The sequence below is a fragment of the Schistocerca gregaria genome, chromosome 4 (assembly GCF_023897955.1).
Source record: "Schistocerca gregaria isolate iqSchGreg1 chromosome 4, iqSchGreg1.2, whole genome shotgun sequence".
Classification (NCBI taxonomy): Eukaryota; Metazoa; Arthropoda; class Insecta; order Orthoptera; family Acrididae; genus Schistocerca; species Schistocerca gregaria.
This window is the reverse complement of record NC_064923.1, coordinates 227059304-227084132: the sequence shown is the minus strand read 5'-3', so window position 1 is coordinate 227084132 and position 24829 is coordinate 227059304. Positions and strand designations below refer to the sequence as shown.

At 40.7% G+C, this 24829-nt stretch overlaps 1 protein-coding gene across 1 annotated transcript in view; it reads left to right on the top strand.

Annotated features, from left to right (window-relative positions):
• Positions 1 to 19266, top strand: part of LOC126267259 (alpha-tocopherol transfer protein-like) — a 56437-nt gene extending 37171 nt beyond the window's left edge. The window contains exons 6-7 of the mRNA XM_049972324.1: positions 5770 to 5875; positions 17680 to 19266. Coding sequence (XP_049828281.1) covers positions 5770 to 5875; positions 17680 to 17831 — 258 coding nt within the window. The 3' untranslated portion in view covers positions 17832 to 19266. The remainder of the gene's footprint in view (positions 1 to 5769; positions 5876 to 17679) is intronic.
• Positions 19267 to 24829: the final 5563 nt, after the last annotated feature.

Sequence of the window (24829 nt, the reverse complement as noted above, 5' to 3'; positions counted from 1 at the left end):
TGGATGACACTACCTGAAACCCCAGATTGCGTAATAATTGAAAAAAAGCGATTATACAGTGTATAGATAATGTACATAGCGTATATATGGTGCATAGATAGTGTCATCCAATCAAGTACTTGGTATTTATTAAAAGAAAGAGCCTATTTCTCTAAGCAATCAAATGCTAAGATATAAAAAGCCATTTTCTCTGCCTCAGATTTCGAAATCAAATTGATTATTTCTTCTCTAGGATCTTCATTCTTTAATTTGTTCAAATCCATCTGGTTTTGCATATCAATAAAACTGTCAGTCTTCCTTTCATTCAGACATCTTTGAGTGTGGATTAATATATTTCTTATTTCAGTTATCGAGACTTAATTCTTCTCCAGGCTTTTTGAATTTTTTCAGAACAAGTTTGACTGCAGAAACGTTAAGTAAATTTTAGTGATATGGCTACAGAAAAAATCTGATTTACTTTAGGTGGACTCCCTGCGGCGTCAAAAACTTGCTTTAATGGAATCCAAAGCTCAAGAATTTTCTCAACTACGGACATTAACGACAATAATCTCGTTTTTGAGTGAAATAGAAGTGTCTAATGATTGACATCAACGTATAATCAGAACTCTGTCCTTACCGCGTGTACGTGAAAACGAAATATTTTCGTGACAATTATTTCAACGTCGACAGTTAAGACTGTAGCAGCGTTTGATATAGTATTGTGGGGCATAGGGGAAGGCATCCGATTCCTTCTACATTTTTCTTAGTGCTTCTTTAATTTGGTGAACACATTCCTCTGGCCGCGTCGATGAACTTCGCAGTTGATTCAAATGGCTCTGAGCACTATGGGACTTAACATCTGAGGTCAGTCAGCTAGAACTTAGAACTACTTTAACCTAACTAACCTAAGGACATCACACAACACCCAGCCAGCACGAGGCAGAGAAAATCCCTGACCCCGCCGGGAATCGAACCCGGGAACCCGGGCGTGGGAAGCGAGAACGCGACCGCACGACCACGAGATGCGTACGGTACAGATAAGAGAACGGTAGGAGCGATGATACTTGCCAAGTTTGTAAACTGTTGTTACTTCTACGGTAGCAGTTCTTCCTCGTTATTCTCTTTAATCAAGAATGTAGAAATAGGTTTTGATGTCGATGCTACCGCGAATGTGTTTGCATCATTATTCGTAGAAATGTGATGCGTCACATCTGCCTTACCTCCGTGAGTAACTGTGGTAAAATAGCTATTAATATCACACATCGCTTCCTGATCCGTATCCGTGCGTCCTTTCTTGACAGAGGAGCATTAGTTTGTGCAATCGTCTGAAAACTGACACTTTTTCTTTCCATCCCTAGACATTTTCGTAAACTATGATAAGATGAGATTATTAGATGATAAACAGTCATCAGTAACACCTCAATCATTAAAATACATGTCGCTATAAACTTCACGTACTACATACCTGCAGTAAGCACTTCAAATATTACTACCTTGCTCTCGTATTACTTATTACACTTAGAAAGACCAACCTTATCTGATCGGTGTTCAACGGGAACTGCCCGATTCTTCCGCGTGGCGCTTCCTAAATAGTGCCAGCTCGCTAGTACTGGAGAAGTCTGTTATTTTCCCGAATGGCAGCTCTATACTTGGAGGGTGCTTGCATCGTTGACACAGGATACGCAAAATGCAACACCATCCGTGGGACGACCTTGTCAACATAAACTTGTTGACAAAAATAAAACTGACTGAGGCTGCATTTACAAATTGCCCCTAAATGGTGTTTTTCCGAACATGAGCCAAGCACTCAACAATAGTTTACAAGATCTGAACAGAATTTGATGTTTTAGGGATGTAGGCATAAGAGGGTTCATAACGGTGACGGTCTTGGTATGTCGTGACGGATGGCAACCCTAGTCGGAACCTGTCCATTGTTAAACCAACATAACTTCGTAGCAGGGCACGACTTAAACTGATGTACAATCTGAACAAACTGTAGTCAAATATTTACAGTGTTGAAATGGCTGTATAGGCATGTTTCAAAAGTCAAAAATTTTACAAAAATGTTGAAAAATGCTCTTGGATGTCTTCTAGAGGTAATGACAACAAAGCTTCTGTGCTAACGATCACTAGGAATAGCGTAGTGCACAAGATATCACACATGGAGTTCTGTCTAACCATACAATGGTCACGATGCTGTGCGCTTAGCTATAGTTGGAAAGTGTGAGAGGAAACTTCGTTCCGATACAGCTGGGATACGGCTCCTAGGCACTTTGGAGCAGTACATCGAAGAAGCCCTTAACGGAAATCGGCACGACGCACAAGAGTGGCTTTTTTCCGCCTTCATTTGATCCGCAGTACAGCAGCGTGCGTATTTTACGGAGGGGAGAACGATTCAAAAGAAATGAGGCCCGTGATCCCGTGATCCATATTCCATAACCAAGTGTCTTTAAAAAAGAGCTTCTAATTACTGTAGCATTATCTCACTGCGATTAGCCACAAATGCTGCAGCAGGATAAACAAGACGTTTCATGGAAACACTGGAAATCACTTCCAGAAGAGTATGAGAATTCTGTAATGAAAAAATAAGTATGTACTCCAAATTCTAAGGAAGCAACTGCCTCTATAGCTTTCTCCCCCTTGCGGACGCATTTGGGGGAAAGGATGTTTACGTATTGGCTATAATGTTGCCAACTTCAAGCCATTTGTACTCCGTGCGTGAAGTTGATCAGCACGTATGGTATGAATTACAACACGAATGTAACAAAGTTTCGTGAAGGCACATTATAAAGACGCTCATGTTCAAACACTCCTCACTGACACGCATAACACAAGACGCCGCCATGTTACTATATCGCTGAGCCTGCTGAAGGTCTTAAACATTGTTGTCATTCACATTGCATCATTTAACAGGCGAGTTCAAGTGCTACTGAACTTGGATTAGCAGAATTATCGGTCTTTACAACGCAGCGGCAGTTGTGCAAAAGGCTAGATTCACATACCCTTAATGGATACCTCGCTAATTGGGCATACTGGACCGCTATCCTGGCACTGGAAAAGGCCTGCAGTGACTGTGCGCTCCTGTTAACCTGTCGTCGGATCGGTTCTACATGTCTTTCTTAGGAGCACGGCACACAATCACTGTAATCCTGTCAAAATTGAGGATAATAAACAACTAGCAGCCTCTCATAAATCGCAACACGAATTCATTCACAGAATTGCCGGAGTGGTGATTGCTCATCGCATGCGAATTGCAATGACTGGTTTAGTGACATGACAGGGAAAAGAGCTAAGTAACAGATTTTCTTGAATATGCAAACTGAGTATCTACACTCATGCACAGAATAAACAGAACACCTTGAACGACTGGAGTAGGACGTACATTAGTATGTTTTGAAGAAATGATTAGCATTTCAACCATGTCAGCCCGTGGATTCAGGATCAACATCGATATCGTTGCGCAACACTACCTACCGCTAAAATATACCTACGGGTCTTATTTTCGCCTTATACCGCAGGTAAGAGTGTGACTGGTGCAGAAGTGCTGGATGCCACGTAGACGTAATCGTGAATCATACCGTCAAATTAGTCAGTCTGAAAGAGGGTGCGTTATTGGCGTGAAAGAATGATGTACCCATCAGGGAAATTGCTGCTCGTGTGGGACGAAGCGTTTCGGCTGCGCAAAGGGCGTGTGGCTAACGGTCCAATCAAGGCCCTAGGCGCAGAACACGGCGAGGTGGGTCAGGTAGCATTACCAAGTCCCGCCCCCCTCCCTTGCCCCCCCCCCCCTTGCCCTCCCCCCCCCCCCCCTTAGAAGATCGACACATCATCCGGACGGCATTACAGGAAGATATGCGTCCTTCTCGGCTCCAGTGCAATTGTGGAACACGTCGTACACTATCAGGGGTGACAGTCCGTCGCCATTTAATACGGCACGGGTCACGTACGCGTCATCCACTTCTCGCTTACCTTTGACGAATGTGCAGAAACGCGCTATACGGCTATGGTATACGAAACGACGTCACTGGGGAAAGGAAGGGCGTCAGATAGTGTTTTCGGACGAATCCAAGATCTGTTTATTCGTAAATGTTGGCCGCATTTTGGTTCCCCGTAGGTAGGGCGAGCGGTATCACAGTGACAGCATTCGCACATATCATACAGTGCCAACTCAAGGTCTTACAGTGTAGAGTGCGATTGAGTACAGCCACATATCACAGCTGGTGCGTGTCGAGGGCACTGTGACCAGTGTGACGTGCGAGGATGACATCATGCGTCCCGCAGCCATACTCTTTCTGCACAACACCGCAGACGCAATTTCTCAGCAAGACGGTGCACGAGCACTTTTTGTTGTACAAACGCGTGCCTTCTTGGTGTCATGGGGTGTCAGCCCCCCCCCCCCCCCCCCGCCAGATCGATAGACTTGGCGCCAGTCGAAAATATACGGGTATGGTGAAACGACAGATGCAGCGCTGTGACTACAGATGAACTTCGGAACCAGATGAATGCAGCATGGGCTGCTACAGCAAAGGACGTCATTCGCTCCTTATACGCGTCAACGCCAATACCTATGGAACGAATTATCAGCGCCCATGGCGGACCCTCTGTGTACTAGGCAACAGGACACATGATGAATGAAGGTGACTTAAATGTTAATCATTTCTGCAGAACATACTAATGTATGTGATCTGCGTATATGAATGTCCTATCTGTAGCTGTTCAAGGTGTCCTGTTTTTTATAAACACGAGTGCACTTTCCTAACCAAGCTATCATACTGGATAATGGGTATTACGCCATTGTGAAGCAGAAGTAGTTCTCTTGCATAGGATTCCTGACCACAGATTGGGTAAAAAAGTTAGAACACGTCTGGTACGCAAGAGACCTCAAGATGTAGGCGTTAACTTAATATATGTACGTTGTTGCGTCATCTGTCTCGAGCCCACCTATATGCAACCTGATTTTCATTCTAAACACGTAACATACGCTTATACATACTGTTGACTGTAGCTTAGACGACATCATACATGAATGCACGTGATATAATATGTATTCCTGTATAACTTACAAACATGCATTGTTTCATTTGTATTCAGTTAATCATGGACTGAATTGATATTTTTATTTTAAAATCTCGCTATTGTATGTATGTGTTGTGGAATAATATTTTTTTTCAACATTTTTTGTTGTCTGGTCTATACCAGAGAAATTTTCAGATGAGATATTTTGCATTTAGAAAGTTTGATAAAGGATAATTTTCCGAGCTATTTCCTTACGCTATGAGTTTTAGATAGCCATACGGTTCAAATATTGTTATGAAGTCCTTATTTTTATATATTTTGTGGATAATGATACTGTATAATGACTCTGGCCGATTGTGTTTGTACATCTTAATAACAGACGATACTTGCTAGGTTTTACCAAATCATCTTCACGATGATTTCTTATTGTTCCTGTACGTATTCACTCACCCAATCCCTTTCTAGCAGCATCACCCAGGAAACAAGACTGAGTACATAAAATCTTTATGGGCAGTGCAAAAGAAACTATAAGCACCTTATTAATATCACATATCGATAAGCTATTTTTAAATCAACTTGAACAATCATTCAAATACTTACTGCTAGGTTACCTCGTTAATGTGTATTTCACTTGTCTCTGTTGACAATCTTAAAATGATGGAGTCACTTTATTGTCTGTTCATTACTATTGATATTTCAGTGTTAATATTTCTCCTACTACATAAAATTCAAATGTACTACGTCTGTTACAATCTGTCAAATCTCGATTTCCAGATAGTGATCCATGAACCAGGCTCACAGACGTTGTTCGAGTATTTACCAAAAAACGTGGTTCCTGACGAAATGGGTGGCACTGCTGGCCCAGTATCTCGTATAATGGGTAAGTAGTAGTTTAAGAAACATGCATTACGCTGTGTCCCTGCAATGGGCTCTAAAGATGAACCTATGTTTAGCTACAATGATGACAAAATTACTTAAAGACCCTACTGCTTTTTCTCCAAGCTGGTTAAATGCAATAGTGAACAGCAAATTACTCGAGTACCAAGAGCGCTGCTTACTCGTACATTTTGTTCATTTCTCAGCCATCTTTCCGATTTTTGCCTTTTTTCAAGCGGAAATTGTACATTTTCTGCACTGTCAATGGACAATCTATTACAATGACACTGAGGAAATGCACGAACTTCATCAGAGAACCTGGATATTAAAACATGTAAAGAAAAACTGCTTATTTGCTAATTCTAAATTAATTAAGTTCACTGTTGGTTACAGCCTTTACATCAGGCCATTTTCAAGCAGATGTGAAACTTTCCTTGTCAATGCGCAATAGGAAAGGAAATGAAAAACATTTCTCGTATATGCACTGTATAAGTACAAAAAGAGTGTATAAATTTATTTCCGCTGTAGAGAAGTTATGCCAAATCATAAAAAATATTAAAGTCACTCTGAGAAAAATGGGCGTTCTATGATTATAAGAACAGTACATTTCGACACAATATAAGTCTTAGTCTGCTTTAGCTATAAGAAGAATTGTCTTCTGACAATTAAAAATGAGACACATATGTAGTAAATTCAATTTCGTAATTCACCTTATACTCGATAATCGCACGGTGCATGGCAACTCGTAATGTTCTGTACCAAAATAAAACGTAAAACCACTGAGTCTGTTTGAAAGCAATAGTCTCCTAAACTGCCCGATGAATATTCTCTGCTAGAGAAAGCGAATTCATTAAGGTTTCTGTATGACTTGGGCGCCTACTCATTTCATTTTCGTTTCGTTCTGTTTGCAAATAAAAATGCTTAGAATGCAGTTTGAAGACACCAGAACGTCAAGAAGACTGAGCACTATGTGATCTTAAAACTCGAATGAAGATCGCGAGACAGACTTTCTGCGGTTCGAGAACATCAGATTTTGTTCGCTTTTTGGAAACTCCTTCCGAAAGTGAGGCTCGACGTAACTGTTATCGAGAACACCGTGCATTGTCTCGCTCCTCAGAGCCCTTCACTCACACAGGCTTGTAGTTACCATCATAGAAGCACAAATTTTCATGGGAACTGGTGAAGGCATGGGAGTTTTATACCAGGTAATACTTTTATTCCTAACAATTTTCCATTTCAGTTTAAACGTGTACAGTTCCCGGTGCCTCATTTTATGTACTGACCATAAGTAAAGTACAAGGCCATACACTGAATGCTGCAGGCTTGGATCTTAGTGTCAGTAGCTTTTTGCGTGTTCAACTCTATGTAGCTCTCTCCTGTGTTAGCGAAGCAAGTAACCTCTTAGTTCATGCCTCCAATCACACAACTTCAAATCATGTATACAAAGGAGATTTCAAAGTCTAACACAAACTACACACGTATGACGTCTCAGGCACAGCTATAAATAAATATCTGGCCAACACCTGGCTTCTCAGTTAGCCTTTTATAAAATGAAGAAGTGATACTTTGTGGAAATATATGAAGAAATATAAATTCCTTCCCCCCAAAATATCCAAAGAAACGGCTCTCAATGAGGAATGCACATTGGAAACAACATTTCCTTGCACATATTCTGCCCCATAGTTCACAACTTTGTTTAAGGATTCTCCACGGGTTCGGGACTGTATCTGTTGGACAACATGGGCGGTCACCTCCAACTATTGCACGCCAGAATACTTAACATGTGATCACGATGTCTCACCCAGTGCAAATATTTAACACATTGGATGTAATAAATTACTATCAGCCTTTCCCTGGTAAAACATCCACACTGAAACCTAAGATATATCTGAATATATGCTCTTCAGATAGTACAGTTTTGTGAAAGCCTGCTTGCCCAAGACTGTCAGTTGTTGTAATGGAATGTTGTCCATTCCTGGGGCCTTGTTTCGACTTAGGTCTTCGTGTGCTATATCAAATTCTTCACGCAGTATCATATCTCGCATTTCACCTCCTGCTACGTCCTCTTCCATTTCCATAATATTGCCCTCAAATACATCGTCTTTGTATAGATACTCTATATACTCCTTCTGAGCTCTTGATATTCATACAAGTGGTTCTCTTTTCCTCAAAGGTCACTTTAATTTTCCTGTAGGCAGTTTCTATCTTACTCCTAGTGATGTATGCCTTTACATCCTTACATTTGTCCTCTATCCATCCCTGCTTAGTCATTATACACATCCTATCGATCTCGTATTTGAGACGTTTTTATTCCTTTTTACCTGCTTCATTTACTGCATTTTTTATATTTTCTCTGTTCCTCAATTAAATTCAATATCTCTTCTGCTACCTGCGGGTTTCTACTACCCCTAGACGTTTTACCTACTTGATCATCTGCTGCCTTCACTATTTCATCTCTCAAGGCTACACGCTCTTCTTTTACTGTATTTCTTTCCCCTGTTCTCGTCAATCTTTCCATAATGCTCTCTCTGAAACTCTCCTCAACCTCTGGTTCTTTCAGTTTATCCAGGACCCATCTCCTTAAATTCCTACCCTTTGGAGTTTCTCCAGTTTCAATCTACAGTTCATAACCAACATGTTGTGTTCAGATTCCACATCTGCCCCTGAAAATGTCTTACAGTTTAAAACCGGGTTCCTGAATCTCTGTCTTACCATTATATAATCTATCTGAAACCTTCCATTGTCTCCAGGCCTCTTCCACGTAAGGAACGTTCTTTCATGATTCTTAAACCAAGTGTTAGCTATGATTAAGTTATGCACTGTGCAAAATTCTTCCAGGTTGCTTCCTCTTGCATTTCTTATCCCCATTCCATATTCACCTACTACATTTCCTTCTCTTCCTTTTTCTACTAACGAATTCCAGACCCCCAAGACTATTAAATTTTCGTCTCTCTTCATTATCTGATTAATTTCTTTTATCTCATCATACATTTCTTCAGTCTCTTCGTCATCTGCGGAGCTAGTTGGCGTATAAACTTGTACTACTGTGGTATTCGTGGTGCTCCGTGTCTATCTTGGCTACAATAATGCGTTCGCTATGCTGTTCATAGTAACTTTTTTATTCATTATTAAACATACTCCTGCATAGCCCCTATTTGATTTTGTATTTAGAAGCCTGTAGTCAGCTGACAAAAAGTCTTTTTCTTCCTGCTATCGAACTTCAGTAATTCACACTAAATCTGAGGTTAACTTATCCGTTGTCCTTCTTAAATTTTCTAACTTACCTGTTCGATTAAGGGACCTGACATTCCTCGCTCTGATTTGTAGAACGCCAGTTTTGTTTCTCCTTATAACAACTGGAGCAGCCTCCGCCCAGAGATCCGAATGGGGGACTATTTTACCTCTGAAATATTTTACCCAAGAGGACGCCACCATCACTTAGCCATACAGTAAAACTGTATACCTTTTCATATTATTATGGCATTAGTTTGAATATTTATTCATTCGGTTTACGATATTCTATTCAGTTGGTATTTTACTGACTGTCACTGATACCAGCTATCCATCTCTGTCACACATGCACTTTTTTGTGTGAAGATTTACATATTGCTTAGAGATCTTTGGTACCAAGTACCTAACAGTTAAAATCTCTATATCGTTTTTCTCCGAAGGAGAAACTATAGCTCCCAACGTTCTAAGTACAATATATATATAATGTATAAGTAGTACTTAATCATGCGAATTTGATCTATTGGTATATCATTACTACAGTTATTAGAATATGATTTCTAGGCATTCTCATACTGTCTGATACTAATTATGACCAAAATAGTGAGCAGCTACCAGTTCATCAGTGGCCTGATCATTGCGCCACCCCATTCAGTAGATTAATAATTTAAAAAAAAAAAGTGTTGTAAAAACCTCTAAACAGCATCCTAAGCCCCTTCCAAAAATGCTGAGAACGGGAAGACAGTTTCAGAAAAATGGATATCTTGTAAAGTTTAGTCACCCATTACGTAACTGTGCAGGAATGTGATCAAATTCAGCATCTGACGAAATTCAGCTCTCTACAACTAAATGAATTGGATATAAGTGGAAACTATATTGTAGGGCAGTTGCTCTTGTAGTGTTGTTGTTCACTTTATATTGCTGTAAGAGTTTGTATCGTTGGGCTGAGTGAGAGTGTAACAAAATGTGTAGGCGAAACTAGTTGTCAGGACATTTCATCACAGCTATGTGGGTGTGGGTTATTCACATGGTGCACTCCATCGCCCTAGTGTGGTAATAAGGGCTTCTTTATGTGTCTCCTGTTAACAGGGTTTCGTTTTAGTAAAAGCATTACCATCAGCGTCAAAAGTCACAGCCAACAACTGGATGACTGATAAGCTTTCCTGTCGACACGCCCACATTGTTTCTGTGCAGAAATTTGATATGCAATAGCACATCAAACTATATAACATCAACACGTGTTCAAACAATGCGTTCAAAAACATTTCTTTACGGAATGAAGAATCCTTAATCTCACAAGAGCACTTCCGATAACAGAAAACGACTTTTCATATACTCTGAAGTTCGAATAAGGTATAATTGAAAACTATAATAGTTGACGGCCCTCTCTTGTTGTTTGTGAAGAGATGAATGACTCCTATGTCTTGTAAAAGTATAAGAGCTAGTTCGAATAAATTTTAAACAAGTTTCAGTTTGAAACTTAAACCCGAAGTTTCAAGTATGAATTACTAGGTAACACAATCTGACTGGCAAAGTCTTGGTGGTCATGTGGTGAAACGTTCACAAGGGCAATCGTGTTGTTCTATATAGTGCATTACTGGAATTCTGTTCCAAAATTAATAAAGAATGAGCCCTGTAGGACTTGAGCATTGTTAAGCTACTACTACCAGCTGCACCTTAGGATATGCATTGTGCCGACCTTAACTGACTGCTGAAAAATGTTACAAAAGGTGGCAAGTGTGTGCATTGTAAAGTAAATAGGTGCTACACAGGGTAATTAGTTTAGATGCCAATAGCTCAGCTAGCATCAGTATGAACAAGCTTTATGAATTGACAAATGAGAGTTCTCTATTTGAATAAATGATGTACATGCTGAAAGACTGATAAATGAATGTTAGAATGTCCGAGATATTTTACAGGAATGATGTCTCGAAATGGGTGTTATAGCTTGTCAATACAACTGATGCACATGTTCACAAGTCACACAATCGGCAGTCATTATTGCTAATAAAAGCTACAAAATGCTTCCAAGGTATTTTACGAGAGAGGGACAAGGAGAGAGAGAGGGGGGGGGGGGGAGGGAAGTGGATTAGTGGAACCCTTTTCTACTCGTGGACAGAAAAGTTATAAAACAGATATCGTCACCCACGTGTTCATGCCGATTCTAATAGCCTGAAAGGAATATCGAATATCCATAGGAAACATATGATATGAGAAGATGCTGTACTTTAACATTATTTGAAAAATGAGAACAGTGGACGGATAACGAGTGAATGGCACAGTCAGAGCATTCAGCAGCCAGCAACACTCTTACTCAATTGTTGAATGGCCGTAAGAAGCTGCACATCTTTGTTGATGGACAGAGAAAGATAGTCATTTTGTTAGTTCCAGAGATGAAGCACTTCTACTACGTGCTCGCCTTTTCAGCGGTGCAATTGGTCTAGACTTCCTCTTTGTGCCGGCCGGTGTGGCCGTGCGGTTCTAGGCGCTTCAGTCTGGAACCGCGTGACCGCTACGGTCGCAGGTTCCAATCCTGCCTCGGGCATGGATGTGTGTGATGTCCTTAGGTTAGGTAGGTTTAAGTAGTTCTAAGTTCTAGGTGACTCATGACCACATATGTTAAGTCCCATAGTGCTCAGAGCCCTTTGAACCATTTTCCTCTTTGTGGCCGATAATGCACGTCTGTTTACGCTCTCATGGATGAACTTCTTGAACGTGAAGATATCCTCCGCATGGATTAACCAGTGAGGTCCCCGGATCTGAAAGCTATAGAAAACGTCGGGGATGTGTTTTGAGAGGCGAACTGCGTCCCAGCAGCCTGTAACAAGGACACTTCTGGTTCTCCACACCGCTCTTCCTAAGAAATGGGATCGTCTGCTAAGAACGCTGTTGAGCCACCTCATAGAGAGAATGGCACCTCTATGAGCAGCCTGTGTAGCTATTACAGGTACCCGTAACCGTTGTGTACAGCTTTTTTTCTGTGGAAGCGATTTCCCAATTTAGTTATTTTCTTACAAAGGTGTACCTAAGCTGTCAGAGCTTTTCTGATGTTGTTCATTTGGACACTGTTGTACGGCATATATCTCGTGATTGAGTAGTAGCTTGTTCAGTAACACCTCTGACACATTGAAAAGTATGTCCTCTTTTTGCGATTAGGTTAACTTTTGGGCACTACTATTCGAGACGTTTTATATCCTCAGCGATGAGCGTTAACTGGTGTCCCCTGACTTCACAAAATTACTTGAAACGATTAACATATTGTTTCATAGGGCTACCTGCAGTTTTAATAATCTACCCAGTCGGTGTTTGTGGCGATGTGATTGAACTGCTAGAAGACAACTCAATTTCAGTGCAACAAGATGTTAGTTACTGATGACACTTATTCACAATAGTCATAAACAATAGGCGAAGGGTGGCACAGTTGTTGCTTACTACGGCTACTAGGCTGCGCAGTCCCACTGACCGCCAGCCATCACTCACCTTCTGAACAGCTGACTCACTGTATACGACGTGTCTTGCACAGTGGAGCTCTTTCAAACCAGCACTGATATTACCATTGCGACGGTTTACAGGATGTTGTGGTCGCGAAGTCAGTTCCTAAGACAGCCAGGGAGTCACACAAATACAGTACTGTAAATTACCGATAAAACATGGTTAATAAAGAAAGACAGGCAGCTGCAATACTAGAAACAATACACATATTGCACATTCATGAACGTCATCTCAGAGTGCTTTGTGTGTACGCTACTCTGGTACCGCGCGCCGCGGAATTTGAATCCCCGCCAGACGTCATGGACGTCGATCACCCCTAGATGTCTCTGCACCAACGCTCCATAAGCCGTGGCGGCGCTCGCCTCCTGGCCCACATATGGTGTGAGGGCGCCACAGTGGAACACGTGATCTCAGTGGCCAATAGCGGCGCCCCCGATCATGTATTTCAGCGCCTGCCTCTCGCTCAGCCAGCCAGTCTTGCGTGCGTCTCTGGACACATCGCCTTGTCTTAGACAGCGTATTTACTTTCTTCTTTTGCGTACGAGTGGAAGTGGTTTTCTTATGATTCCGTTCTTTCGATCTTGTTGTTATTCGTTATGTCCTTCGTTGATTGTGGTCGTCCTCTCCCGTTGTGTTTTTCGAGGGTCGCTCCGTGGGTCCCGCCGCGTTTTCCGTCACGTCAACCCCGCTACCGATCCGGTCGCAGCTACAATAGCTACAGGCCGTATATTGCCGATAGTGTTGATTCACGAACTATTAAGGTGTCACCTGCCTGGCTAGGTCTACCGTTTGGTATAGCAGTTCCTCAACTCATTGTACTGTACAAAACAGTTCCAACTCAAGTCGACTTCATAAGAAAAATAACAATAGTTAAGTTTTAGAGATGTACAGTGCAATGTTTCTGGTGGCAATTGCTTTATCACTCAATTTTTATGTGCTCACCTTCATGCCATTTGAATACGCGATGCATTTCCTCTAGATTTTACACGATCGAGATTACAGACGAGGTGGTTCAGCATCGGAAACTACACTCATGCTCGTAAGTTAAGTATAATGCTGATACTTGGTGGAACACCCCTCTGGTGGGCGGTTTGAGGGTTTAAATCTTCTCGGGGTATGACGAAGCGGTGCATTTGACTTGCGGTCGTCGCACGGTGGCGCTGGCAGTAGTCCACATACGCAGAGGTGTGTTGGTGTATGTGAGAGTACGGTGCAGCGAGTAAGTGTGCAGACGTTTTCAGACGTGCTGATGGTGACAGTGTGTTGAAAATGGGTCAAAGAACACATAATGATGACGTTATGAGGGGTAGAATACTAGGGCGACTGGAGGCTCGTCAAACACAGTAGGTCGTAGCACGTGGCCTCCGTATGCCACAAAGTGTTTTCTCAAGATTATGGCAACGATTCCAGAAGACACGAAACGTATTCGGGCGCTGCAGTACGAGACGTCCACAATATACAACACCTCAAGAAGACCGGTATCTCACCATCAGTGCCCACACACAGCCACGGAGCACTGCAGGTATCCTTCCTCGGGACCTTACCGCAGCTATTGGAAAAGTTGTCTCCGGACACAAAATCTACAGAAGACTGAACAGACATGGTTTATTCGCCCAGAGACCTGCAAGGTGCATTCCACTGACCCATGGTCACAGAAAAGCCTGTAAAGCCTGGTGTCAAGAACACAGTACGTAGTCATTGGAACAGTGGCCCCAGGTTATGTTCATTGACGAGTCCAGGTATAGTCTGAACAGTGATTCTCGCCGGGTTTTCATCTGGCCTGAACCAGGAACCAGATACCAACCCCTTAATTTCCTTGAAAGGGACCTGAATGGAGGCCGTGGTTTGATGTCGTGGGACACACGCGAGACAGATTACACCCCAGCATGTCTTTGACGGAGGAACTGTAACAGGTCAGTTGTATCGGGGCGTCATTTTGCACCAGTATGTCCGCCTTTTGAGGGATGCAGTGTGTCCCACCTTCCTCCTGATCGATAATAACGCATTGCCGAACCGTGCTGCCATCGTAGAGGAGTACCTTGAAACAGAAAACATCAGGTGAATAGAGTGGCCTGCCTGTTCTCCGGACCTAAACCCCATCGATCACGTCTGGGATGCTCTCGGTCGACGTATCGCTGCACGTCTTCCAACCCCTACGACACTTCAAGAGCTCCGGCAGGCACTAGTGCAAAAATGGGAGGCTCTACCCCAGCAGCTGCTCGACCACCTAATCCAGAGTATGCCTATCCGTTGTGCTGCCTGTGTACGTGTGCACGGTGATCATACCCCATATTGATGTCGGGGTACATGCTAAGGAAACAGTGGCGTTTTGTACCACATGTGTTTCCGGACGGTTTTCTCAACTTATCACCAATACCGTGGAGTTACAGATGTGTGTCGTGTGCATTCCCTAAGTGCCTATCTATTAGCGCCAGTTCTGTGTAGTACCACGTTTTGTGGCACCAGATTCTGCAATTATCCTTAATTTATGAGCATGACTGTATTATCGGCCTTGAGACACAAAGATATTTTATCAGCAGTTTTTAGTATTATATGAAAATCTTAAATTGGACCTAGTAAACTGAAGTGAATAGAAACATATTAGAAAATGCCATCAATTCCATTATTCACGAGTTTATAGTTGCAAAATATTGAACTTTGAAGCTTTATTCTAGTGTATATATAAATTCCCTACATGTCAATGATATTTTAACCAAGAAGTGTGCTCACTATACAAACAATAAACGGAAATGTCGCATAGTTGGGGAAACAATGGAAAATTTCAGTTCTTGTGGTTTCTTGGGGTGACATTTAAACGTAGCATTGAGCAGATTTTATATTCAGAAAAATTATTAATATACTCTGCTAATTCCAGAATTACTATGCAAAATACACTGCAGATAATAAACTTGTGACCATGTGCGTAATAGCGTGTATATCCACCTTTGTAACGCAAAACAGCACCGATTGTAAGTAAAATTGATTCGGTAACTCTCTGCTACGTTTCTGGTGGTAAGTGATAACAGATGCCTACATACAGGTCATGAAAATCCCATAAATTACTGATTGTGGTGGTGATTCATGAACTCGGAGATGGCACCCAACAGTGTACCAGATGTGCTCCATTGAGTCCAGATCAGGAAAATTTCATGGCCAAGACATCAACGAGTGATCACTATCATGCTCCACAAACCATTATTTTGGCATTGTGACAACGACAGGTGTCCCACTGGAAGCTAACATCGCTGTCACGGAAGACATCACCCACGATGTACTGCAGGTGATCCATTTATAACTTTTACTTTTGAGCTTGTTCTTTCAGTGTGCTCTTTTACACTACTGGCCATTAAAATTGCCACACCAAGCAGAAATGCAGATTATAAACGGGTATTCATTGGACAAATACATTATACTAGAACTGACATGTGATTACATTCCCACGCAATTTCGATGCATAGATACTGAGAAATCAGTACCCACAAAGCCACGTCTGGCGGTAAAAACGGGCTTGATACGCCTGGGCATTGAGTCAGAGCTTCGATGGCGTGTACAGGTACTGCTGCCCATGTGGCTTCAGCACGTTACCACAGTTAATCAAGAGTAGTAACTGGCGTATTGTGACGAGCAAGTCGCTCGGCCACCACTGACCAGACGTTTTCAGATGGTGGGAGATCTGGAGAATGTGGTGACCAGGGCATCAGTCGAACATTTTCTATATCCAGAAAGGACCGTACAGGACCTGCAACATGCGGTCGTGCATTTTCCTGCAGAAATGTGGGGTTTTGCAGGGATCGAATAAAGGGTAGAGCTACGGGTCGTAACACATCTGAAATGTAACATCGACTGTTCAAAGCGCCCTCAATGCCCTCTTAAGGTGACCGAGACGTGTAACCAATGGCACCCCATACCATCACGCCGGGTGATATGCCAGTATGGCGATGACGAATGGACGCTTCCAATGTGCGTTCACCGCGATGTCGCCAAACGCGGAAGTGACCTTCATGATGCTGTAAACAGTACCTGGATTCATCAGAAAAAGGACGTTTTGCCATTCGTGCACCCAGGTTCGTCGTTGACTATACTATCGCTGGGCTTCTGTCGTGATTCAGCGTCAAGGGTAACCGCAGCCATGGTATCCGAGCTGATAGTCTATGCTGCTGCAAACGTCGTCGAACTCTTCGTGCAGATGGTTGTTGTCTTGCAAACATTCCCCTCTGTAGCCTCAGGGACCGAGACGTGGCTGCATGATGCGTTACAGCCATGCACATAAGATGCCTGTCATCTCGACTGCTAGTGATACGAGGCCGCTGGGATCCAGCACGGAGTTCCGTATTACCCTCCTGAACCCTGTGATTCAATATTCTGCTAATAGTCAGTCATTGGATCTCGACCAACGAGAGGAGCAATGTCGCGATACGATAAACCGCAATCGCGATAGGCTACAATCCGACCTTTATCAAAGTCGGAAACGTGATGGTACGCATTTCTCCTTCTTACACGAGGCATCACAACAACGTTTCACCAGGCAACGTCGGTCAACTGCTGTTCGTGTATGAGAAATCGGTTGGAAACTTTACTCATGTCGGCACTTCGTAGGTGTCACCACGGGCGCCAACATTGTGTGAATGCTTTGAAAATTTTATCATTTGCACATCACAGCATCTTCTTCCTGTCGGTTAAATTTCGCGACTGTAGCATGTTGTTTTCGTGGTGCAGTAATTTTAATGGCCAATAGTGAATTACAAGACATAGTTAACTAAAACTGCACTTTCCGTTGGCAAATCCATCAAATCAGTAAAAAAATCAAAGCAGCATTACTATTTTTTCTCGTCTAGTAAAAAATGATTCAATTATCTTGCAGAGAAGAGAAAGAATTGTACAAAAGTTGGTCTAAATGGTCGAAATAGAACGCTATGAATAAGTAGCAACATACCATGAACTGTACATAATTATCTGTGATTATAACTGTTAATAAAGTGAAACCTAGCGATTTCCTTAATCATTATGTCTCATTCTTACATATTCTGTAGCAAGTAGGCATAAAGTACTAACATCATTAAGAAGTAATAAACATATATTATTTTTCAGACGGTATCTACGACGAGCTGGTTAAGCGAAGAGCGTGGTTTCTGGAAGAGGACAAATATGTCGCGGACGAGAGCAAGAGGCCTAAGGACAACGGCTACACCTACGACCTGTTTGGTGTGGACGGATCCTTCAAAAAGTTACAAGTAGACTGAAAACTAGCAGAGGCAGAAAACGAAAGACAAGTGTGGTGATCATGCTGTATGGTGCATTCAACCATGGCGAGGCTTCCTGGTGCTCACCACACGTGTTTTATCGTTATGATAAAGTGACTGAATGCAAAATTTTGCTCTCAAATAATCGAAAATGAAGATACACAATCACAAGTAATGTACTATGAATATGTCACATAAAGAGTAACATCTGATGTAGTGGAACCAGTTCCATAGAGTTATGTTTAACGTAAAAGCGGTTGCTGGCTTATGCCGTGCCTGATTCCTCGTAAACGTTCTTCTTTAAAATTCAACGTTTCGACTAACTGGTGGAATATTCCTCTGTAGCTTCCTGGTGTCGCCAAGTGGCTTGACACATTTGTAAACTTGTGCCGAGGATGTTATTTTGCGCTTTTCATAATAAATGGTGTAACTGGGTAAAATCCATGAGGCTATCTTTGGTAGGCCAGCGCCATTGAGTAGATACTAATAACTGAAAGTGTGGCAGAGGGAGAATGTTACGGATATATTAAAATTACTGCATCGACGAGCTGGCTTTCTGGCAGTATTCTTGTCCCATTATGGCTGATGGTTACTTCCTAGATTACCGGAAGCCGACACCCAACATTTCTTTGATTAGGTGTCATATTTAACTTTCTATCAGCAATTGTAATGTACTTTGTTCTTATAGCTGAAACACTTTACCATCTGGCTAAATGTTTAACTGGCACAGGTAAACAGAGCCAAACACATATTTAGAGGAACCACTGATTTCTTGGTCATTAGTCACACACAATATAATTTGGCTTTCCAGTCCCTCGCCATGTATAACTAAAGTCATGCATCATTAGAGAGGATTTCGGTAGGTAAAATCCGTTTCTCTCACTTACTTTTTATGAAACAAGGAATAAACCGGTCTTGTAGAGTGAAACTTTGCTATGGTCACGCCAAATACTTAAGGACCAATACCTTACGGAGTCTAAAAACGGCGGTTTCTCGCAGCTCTGCACAGTTAGACGTTGCAAAATTGCAGCAGATATTTAGACTTCCAGTTAAACTGACACTTAGCTACAGATTTATAAAGCATCTACTTAAAAAAAAAGGTGAAGTTTTCAGAAAACAATATGACTGCCCAAAGAAGCTGATACTGCCATATTCTAACAAGACTGCGAGTAATCTATAGCCTTGATTTACAGTACAGTAACATATAATGAAAACACCTATATATTCCGATACTGATTGCTTAAGATTAGGGTTTGTAGGGTTCCCTGTGCACACATGATAATGACAGTATACAGTACCTGGAGATACTACTGAACAGGTAACAGAATATTAAAAAAAAAGAGAGAGATATTGGAGAGGAATATTATACAGAAACTTGTGCCAAATGTACAACATTATCTCCAGATAAATAAAAGCTTTCTAATATGCCACTATATGCCAGTTTATCCTTCACAACCTCTCACTACCATCCCCGTGTGTGTGTGTGTGTGTGTGTGTGTGTGTGTGTGTGTGTGTGTGTGTGTTTGTTTGTTGCATCTCCCATTGCGAGTAAGTAACTTGGGAATGATTTGGACTGGTTTGGGGAGGCCACGAGATATAATATATAATTGATGTGCACATAACTCTTCTCCTCTTACAAGTGTTAAGTAGTTCAACATGTCTTTGAATGCGGAACGTATCGATATGCTCAGGTCATGTTCATCCTTTCATCTGTTTGGGAATTCTTTGGATCTTTGGGAATATATCGGAATTTTCTACAATGTTCTAGAACGTTTCTAAAACGAAAGTGTAATACTGTAAAGTGATCAATAAATTTCGTCTAGAAAGTTTCGACACAAATTTTATTCCTGGCGCATAACCGACGTAAGGTCGTCAGCTCAGCAACCACGGTAACAGTTTGAACAACAACTGCAAACAACGGATGTGAATTCGAACAGTCAGTCGAGAGCATGTAATGTTAAACATGGATTATGCAACATATAAAAGATATAAAGATTAATGGCACAGTAACACTCAACTCACTCGATAAAGAAAACATTAATTCCAATACAATGTTAACAGACACTTTTCCATTATCTGCAAAGATGGTCAACTGCCTGGTGAATAGATTAATGGAATTGTCACATCAACAAATTTATAATGGAACATAATTACTTCTAGTTTGACGATGAGTTTTAATCATAAAAGGATTGATTTGTTATGGAATTCCCAGTTCCAGGAACCTTGGCAATTGTTTTATAAACCATATTGAACACATCACTTTCACAAGCCCACTTGCAAAGGAAAACGTATTACAGTGGTTCAGAGATGCAAATGGACATTCTCTGCTACTCAGTAAATGAACAACAACAAAAATTCAACAACTACACACCAGGATTGATAAGGTACTTAAGAAGTTTAAGTTCGGAGTTGGAGTATAATATAATAACCAAATTAACTTTTTAGATATAACAATAATATAAAATCACATGTTCGAAATTTACCCCAATTTGACTGACATGTCCATCCACCAAACTTTGAACTAAGCCTAATGCACAAAGACAAAGTTCACGCTGAGACAATCCCATAGACTCAATACAGTGTAATTCAGCAAAGTGAACTAGAAAAAGAACTAGACATGGTAGTGTGGATAGTAACAAATAGTGAATACAATAGCAACATAATCACATTACTAAATAATAATATTAAAAGAGGGACTCAAACATTACACACAAATCCGGAATAAATAACGCAATATAACTCAATACAAACCCAATTACCCAGTCCATAACACCATAACAATAGTGGGAACACAGAGCATACAGGAAAATATAAGAGAAGAAGCAAACTGGTATACAGTGGCATACAAATACAAAAGACAAAGCATAAAAACAGATAAGTAACAGTGCTATCAAAACCAACACTTGAAATGTGAAAGTGTCGTAGTTTCATGGGATATTCCTGGGACTGGTTTGACGCAGCTTTCCATGCTACTCTATCCTGTGCAAGCTTCTGAATCTGCTTTGTGTATTCATCTCGTGGTCTCCCTCTACGATTTTTACCCTCCACACTGCCCTCCAGTACTACATTCGTGATCCCTTGATGCCTCAGAATATGTCCTGTCTACTATTCCCTTCTTCTAGTCAAGCTGTGCGACAAATTTCTCTTCTCCCCAATTCTAATCAGTAACTCGTCATTAGTTGCGTGATCTACCCATCTAATCTTCAGCACTCTTCTGTAGCACCATATTTCGAAAGATTCTATTCTCTTCTTGTCCAAACTAGTTATCGTCTATGTTTCACTTCCATACATGGCTACACTCCATACAAATACTTCCAGAAACGACTTCCTGACATTTAAATCTATACTCGATGTTAACAAATTTCTCTTCTTCAGAAATGCTTTCCTTGCCATTTCCAGTCTACATTTTATATCCTGTCTACTTCTACCATCATCAGTTATTTTTCTCCTTAAATATCATAACTCCTTTACGACTTTAAGTGTCTCATTTCGTAATCTAATTCCCTCAGCATCACCTGACTTTGTTTGACTACATTCCATTATCCTCGTTTTGCTTTTGTTGATGTTCATCTTATATCCTTCTCTGAAGACACTATCCATTCCGTTCAACTGCTCTTCCAAGTCCTTTGCTGTCTCTGACAGAATTACAACGTCATCGGCGAACCTCAAAGTTTTTGTTTCTTCTCCATGGATTTTAATATATATATATATATATATATATTGTCTTTTAAAACACTATGAGACATGCAGGAAGAGCGTCAGTAGAGTTTAAAAACGTACAGGCATGGATGTGGAGCCATTCCAACTCCAGTGTCATACTAGCTATCTTGGTTGAATATCTATTTCACAAACAGTCCGGTCGAGGTAGGCCAATAGATTCTCGGTAAGATTGAAATCCTATGAGTCCGGTGGCAGGAGAGTATGATAAACTCCTCCAGTGCTCTTCGAACCCCGCTCGTTCCCTACGAGATGAGTGATATTTTGGATTTTCCTGGTGGTGGAAACAAGTTGCATGTAGGGAGCACATAGTCTCCAAGCAATAATGCATACTTATGCAGATCCGTTGTGTCTTGCCATATAAAGAGATCACCCAGGGATTGCGACGATATTCCCTAGACCATAACGCTCCCTCCTCCAGGCTGTATACTTCCAACGGATGTTGCAGGGTGCTTGCTTTCAGACATTTCCTACAATTCTTTTGAAAAGATTACCTATAGCCAGTCAAAGGATGTCCATTTGCGGTATTGGCGTGTAAATTCCTGCCTTCGGTGCCAATGAACCGAAGTCAGCAAAAGTCCATGAAAGAGGCGCCAGTTACAGAGGTCCATATGCAGCAACTTTTCATTAAAAGCTCGGTGAGGAGGCACCTTTGATAGCTCCTTTAGTACATTTTGGTGGCCAGAAGCTTAATAATTGCACATCAGTGCACCAACACACATATCCCTAGTCATAGACCACCTATGTCATCTATGGACTATGGCGCATGACATCTACTTTGGCGCAAGCTTTGGGTTACGCCTTTTTGTCTGTCACGGTATATTGTAATTGAAACATGGACGTTTGTAATAAGTGAAACATGTACGTTTGAAATATGATTGAAATTGCGTAACTGGCAGTAGTCTGAAACACAACTGTTAGAATTGGAATGGAATATACTCGAGTATTTTACCTTGTGGCTTATGCGCTTTTCCTTGAACTGAGCTTTTCTGACTGCAAGAAAGTAAACTGTCAATAACTTTAAACCGAACCAAAACTACATAATTTACATTACACAAAAACTGAATCTGATGCAATACTATTGATTTGAAACTGACCCTGGTAATAAACAAGACTTTATCAGTTTGGAAGTAACGGTCCTTGTACATAATGAATGCTATCACTGAAATAATAATATTTCTTATTTTTATCTGTGCAATGATAACACTCTTTGCACTGCTCTCTCTTAGTACTTTAAATTGTGTAACTAGCAAATAACTATTGCGCAACGCTGTTGCTTAGCATATATTTTAATTGAATCCAAAATGGCTGAGACAATAACTTCTTGAGAAAAAGAGCTAATCAAAAATGACACGGATGTGGTAACTCGAATTGACTTGAGGGAGTAACAATATGGCACTAACTTTAAATCTGCTATTTTGACTCTTTGAAAATTAATAATGCTCACAATCAACACACTCAATAAACTGATTATACATTAACAATTAGTTTTACAAAATCATTGGATGTGAGTGCTATACATTGTCTAAATCATCACTCATCAATATGCGCACTGCATTATCAAAAATCACTTTCTTTACCTTCATTACTTCCAACTACTGTTGAGAATCCTTTCACAGTCAGTAAACCTCATAGTATCTTGGAAATAAAATCATTATTGCCTGTAGCGAGTAAGTATTTATTGGAGCACACATCAGATACAACACATCTTTACACTGAGCATCCTCTATACAGTTCTCGATCTAAAGTTACTCCAGCACATTACTCATAACACGTAGAATCAGCAGCTGCTGTTGAGCAGCGACACTATGATCTCTGGTTCAATATAATGTTTTCTTACAAAACTTGAAGTAATTTACCCTGTGTTTATACCTTTCATAACTCCCTTGCCTCCTGAAGAATTTGGAAGGGTTTTATGGCAGTTGGAACTAATTACACAACAAATTCCTCTCATTAGATAAGTGTATTCTGATAAAAGTGCAGGAATGTTGGATAAAAGAGATAAGTAATAAATAAATACCAATCTTTGTGAGCAGATGGATCTTTGAATGGCGTAAAAGTATCATGGCTAGACTGTGATGCATGTTCCTTAAAAATCTAACATCTGTGGTTAGGAATTATGAATGTATAAATAGTAAGTAAAGTAGTCATGTAGTCTTATATCTAAGAAAAAACCAACAGTATGAACAACTCGCTCTTTACAAAGTACTCAGGAATTATAACAACATGAGTTATACAACACCGAGCTATAGAAGAATATAAATAAGTATATACAAACTTGTTAATTAATGTAGTGCTTATATGCTCTAGTATGTGTCCGTTCATAATGCTCATTTCAACAGCTATGACTAATCATAGGCATTGTTACCAAGACCAAAGTTAAGCTATGTCACAAGTAGAAATTACAGGGCAAAGAGTAAATAAGTCAAGAAAAAAGTCATGGTTGAGCAAAAGTTACAGTCTGGAATGTCTGTGAATGGAGGATCGATAGACATTGCTTCATATTTCTTCATCAGAGCATTATGTTTTTAAATCATGTTATCTTGAATATTTTTTGAACATCACTAGGTGTGTCAAAGTAGGGAGATTTGGCACTGAGCAGACTCATTGATGGCAGCAGTAGATATGGTACCCAATGACAACTCAACTTATTATATATTGAGTGCTGTCTGCTAAAGTTGTGAGCGCTATGAATGGTGTCATTACAGCTCTTTTATTTGCAGTGTATTATTGTCGACATCAGTAAGCTTGCATATATTAATACTGTTGCAGTCAAGTAAACAACTGTATGTTTTGTGATTACCTCAGTGGATAACGTAGAGAAGGACAATAGCATCAAGAGAAAATGAAATTTAGAGAGGCATTAAATTCTTTTAAGATTGCAAAATTTGACAGTAGTGGATATTAATGCAAAATCCTAAACTTTTCCACGTGAAACTGTATTATTATTGGCAGCACCATCAATATATAAGAGAGAAATTGTGTTCATAGTTCATTATCTAACAAAATGGTACACAGTGTTTTAGATTCATAGTTGAGTTATCCTAGTAGTAGGCTAGTGATAAATATATTTACTGATAGTGACTGTCTGCAGAATAGTAGTACTTACATGTAGAATATTTGTGGCTGTGCCAATAAGTAAACTTTAAAACTTTGTGTGTACAGGCAGTAATTCTAGAAAATAGAAACTTTGTGGGTACAGGCAGTAATTCTAAAAAATAGAAACTTTGTGTGTACATGAAGTAATTCTAGAAAATACTACATGAAGATTGACAGTAACA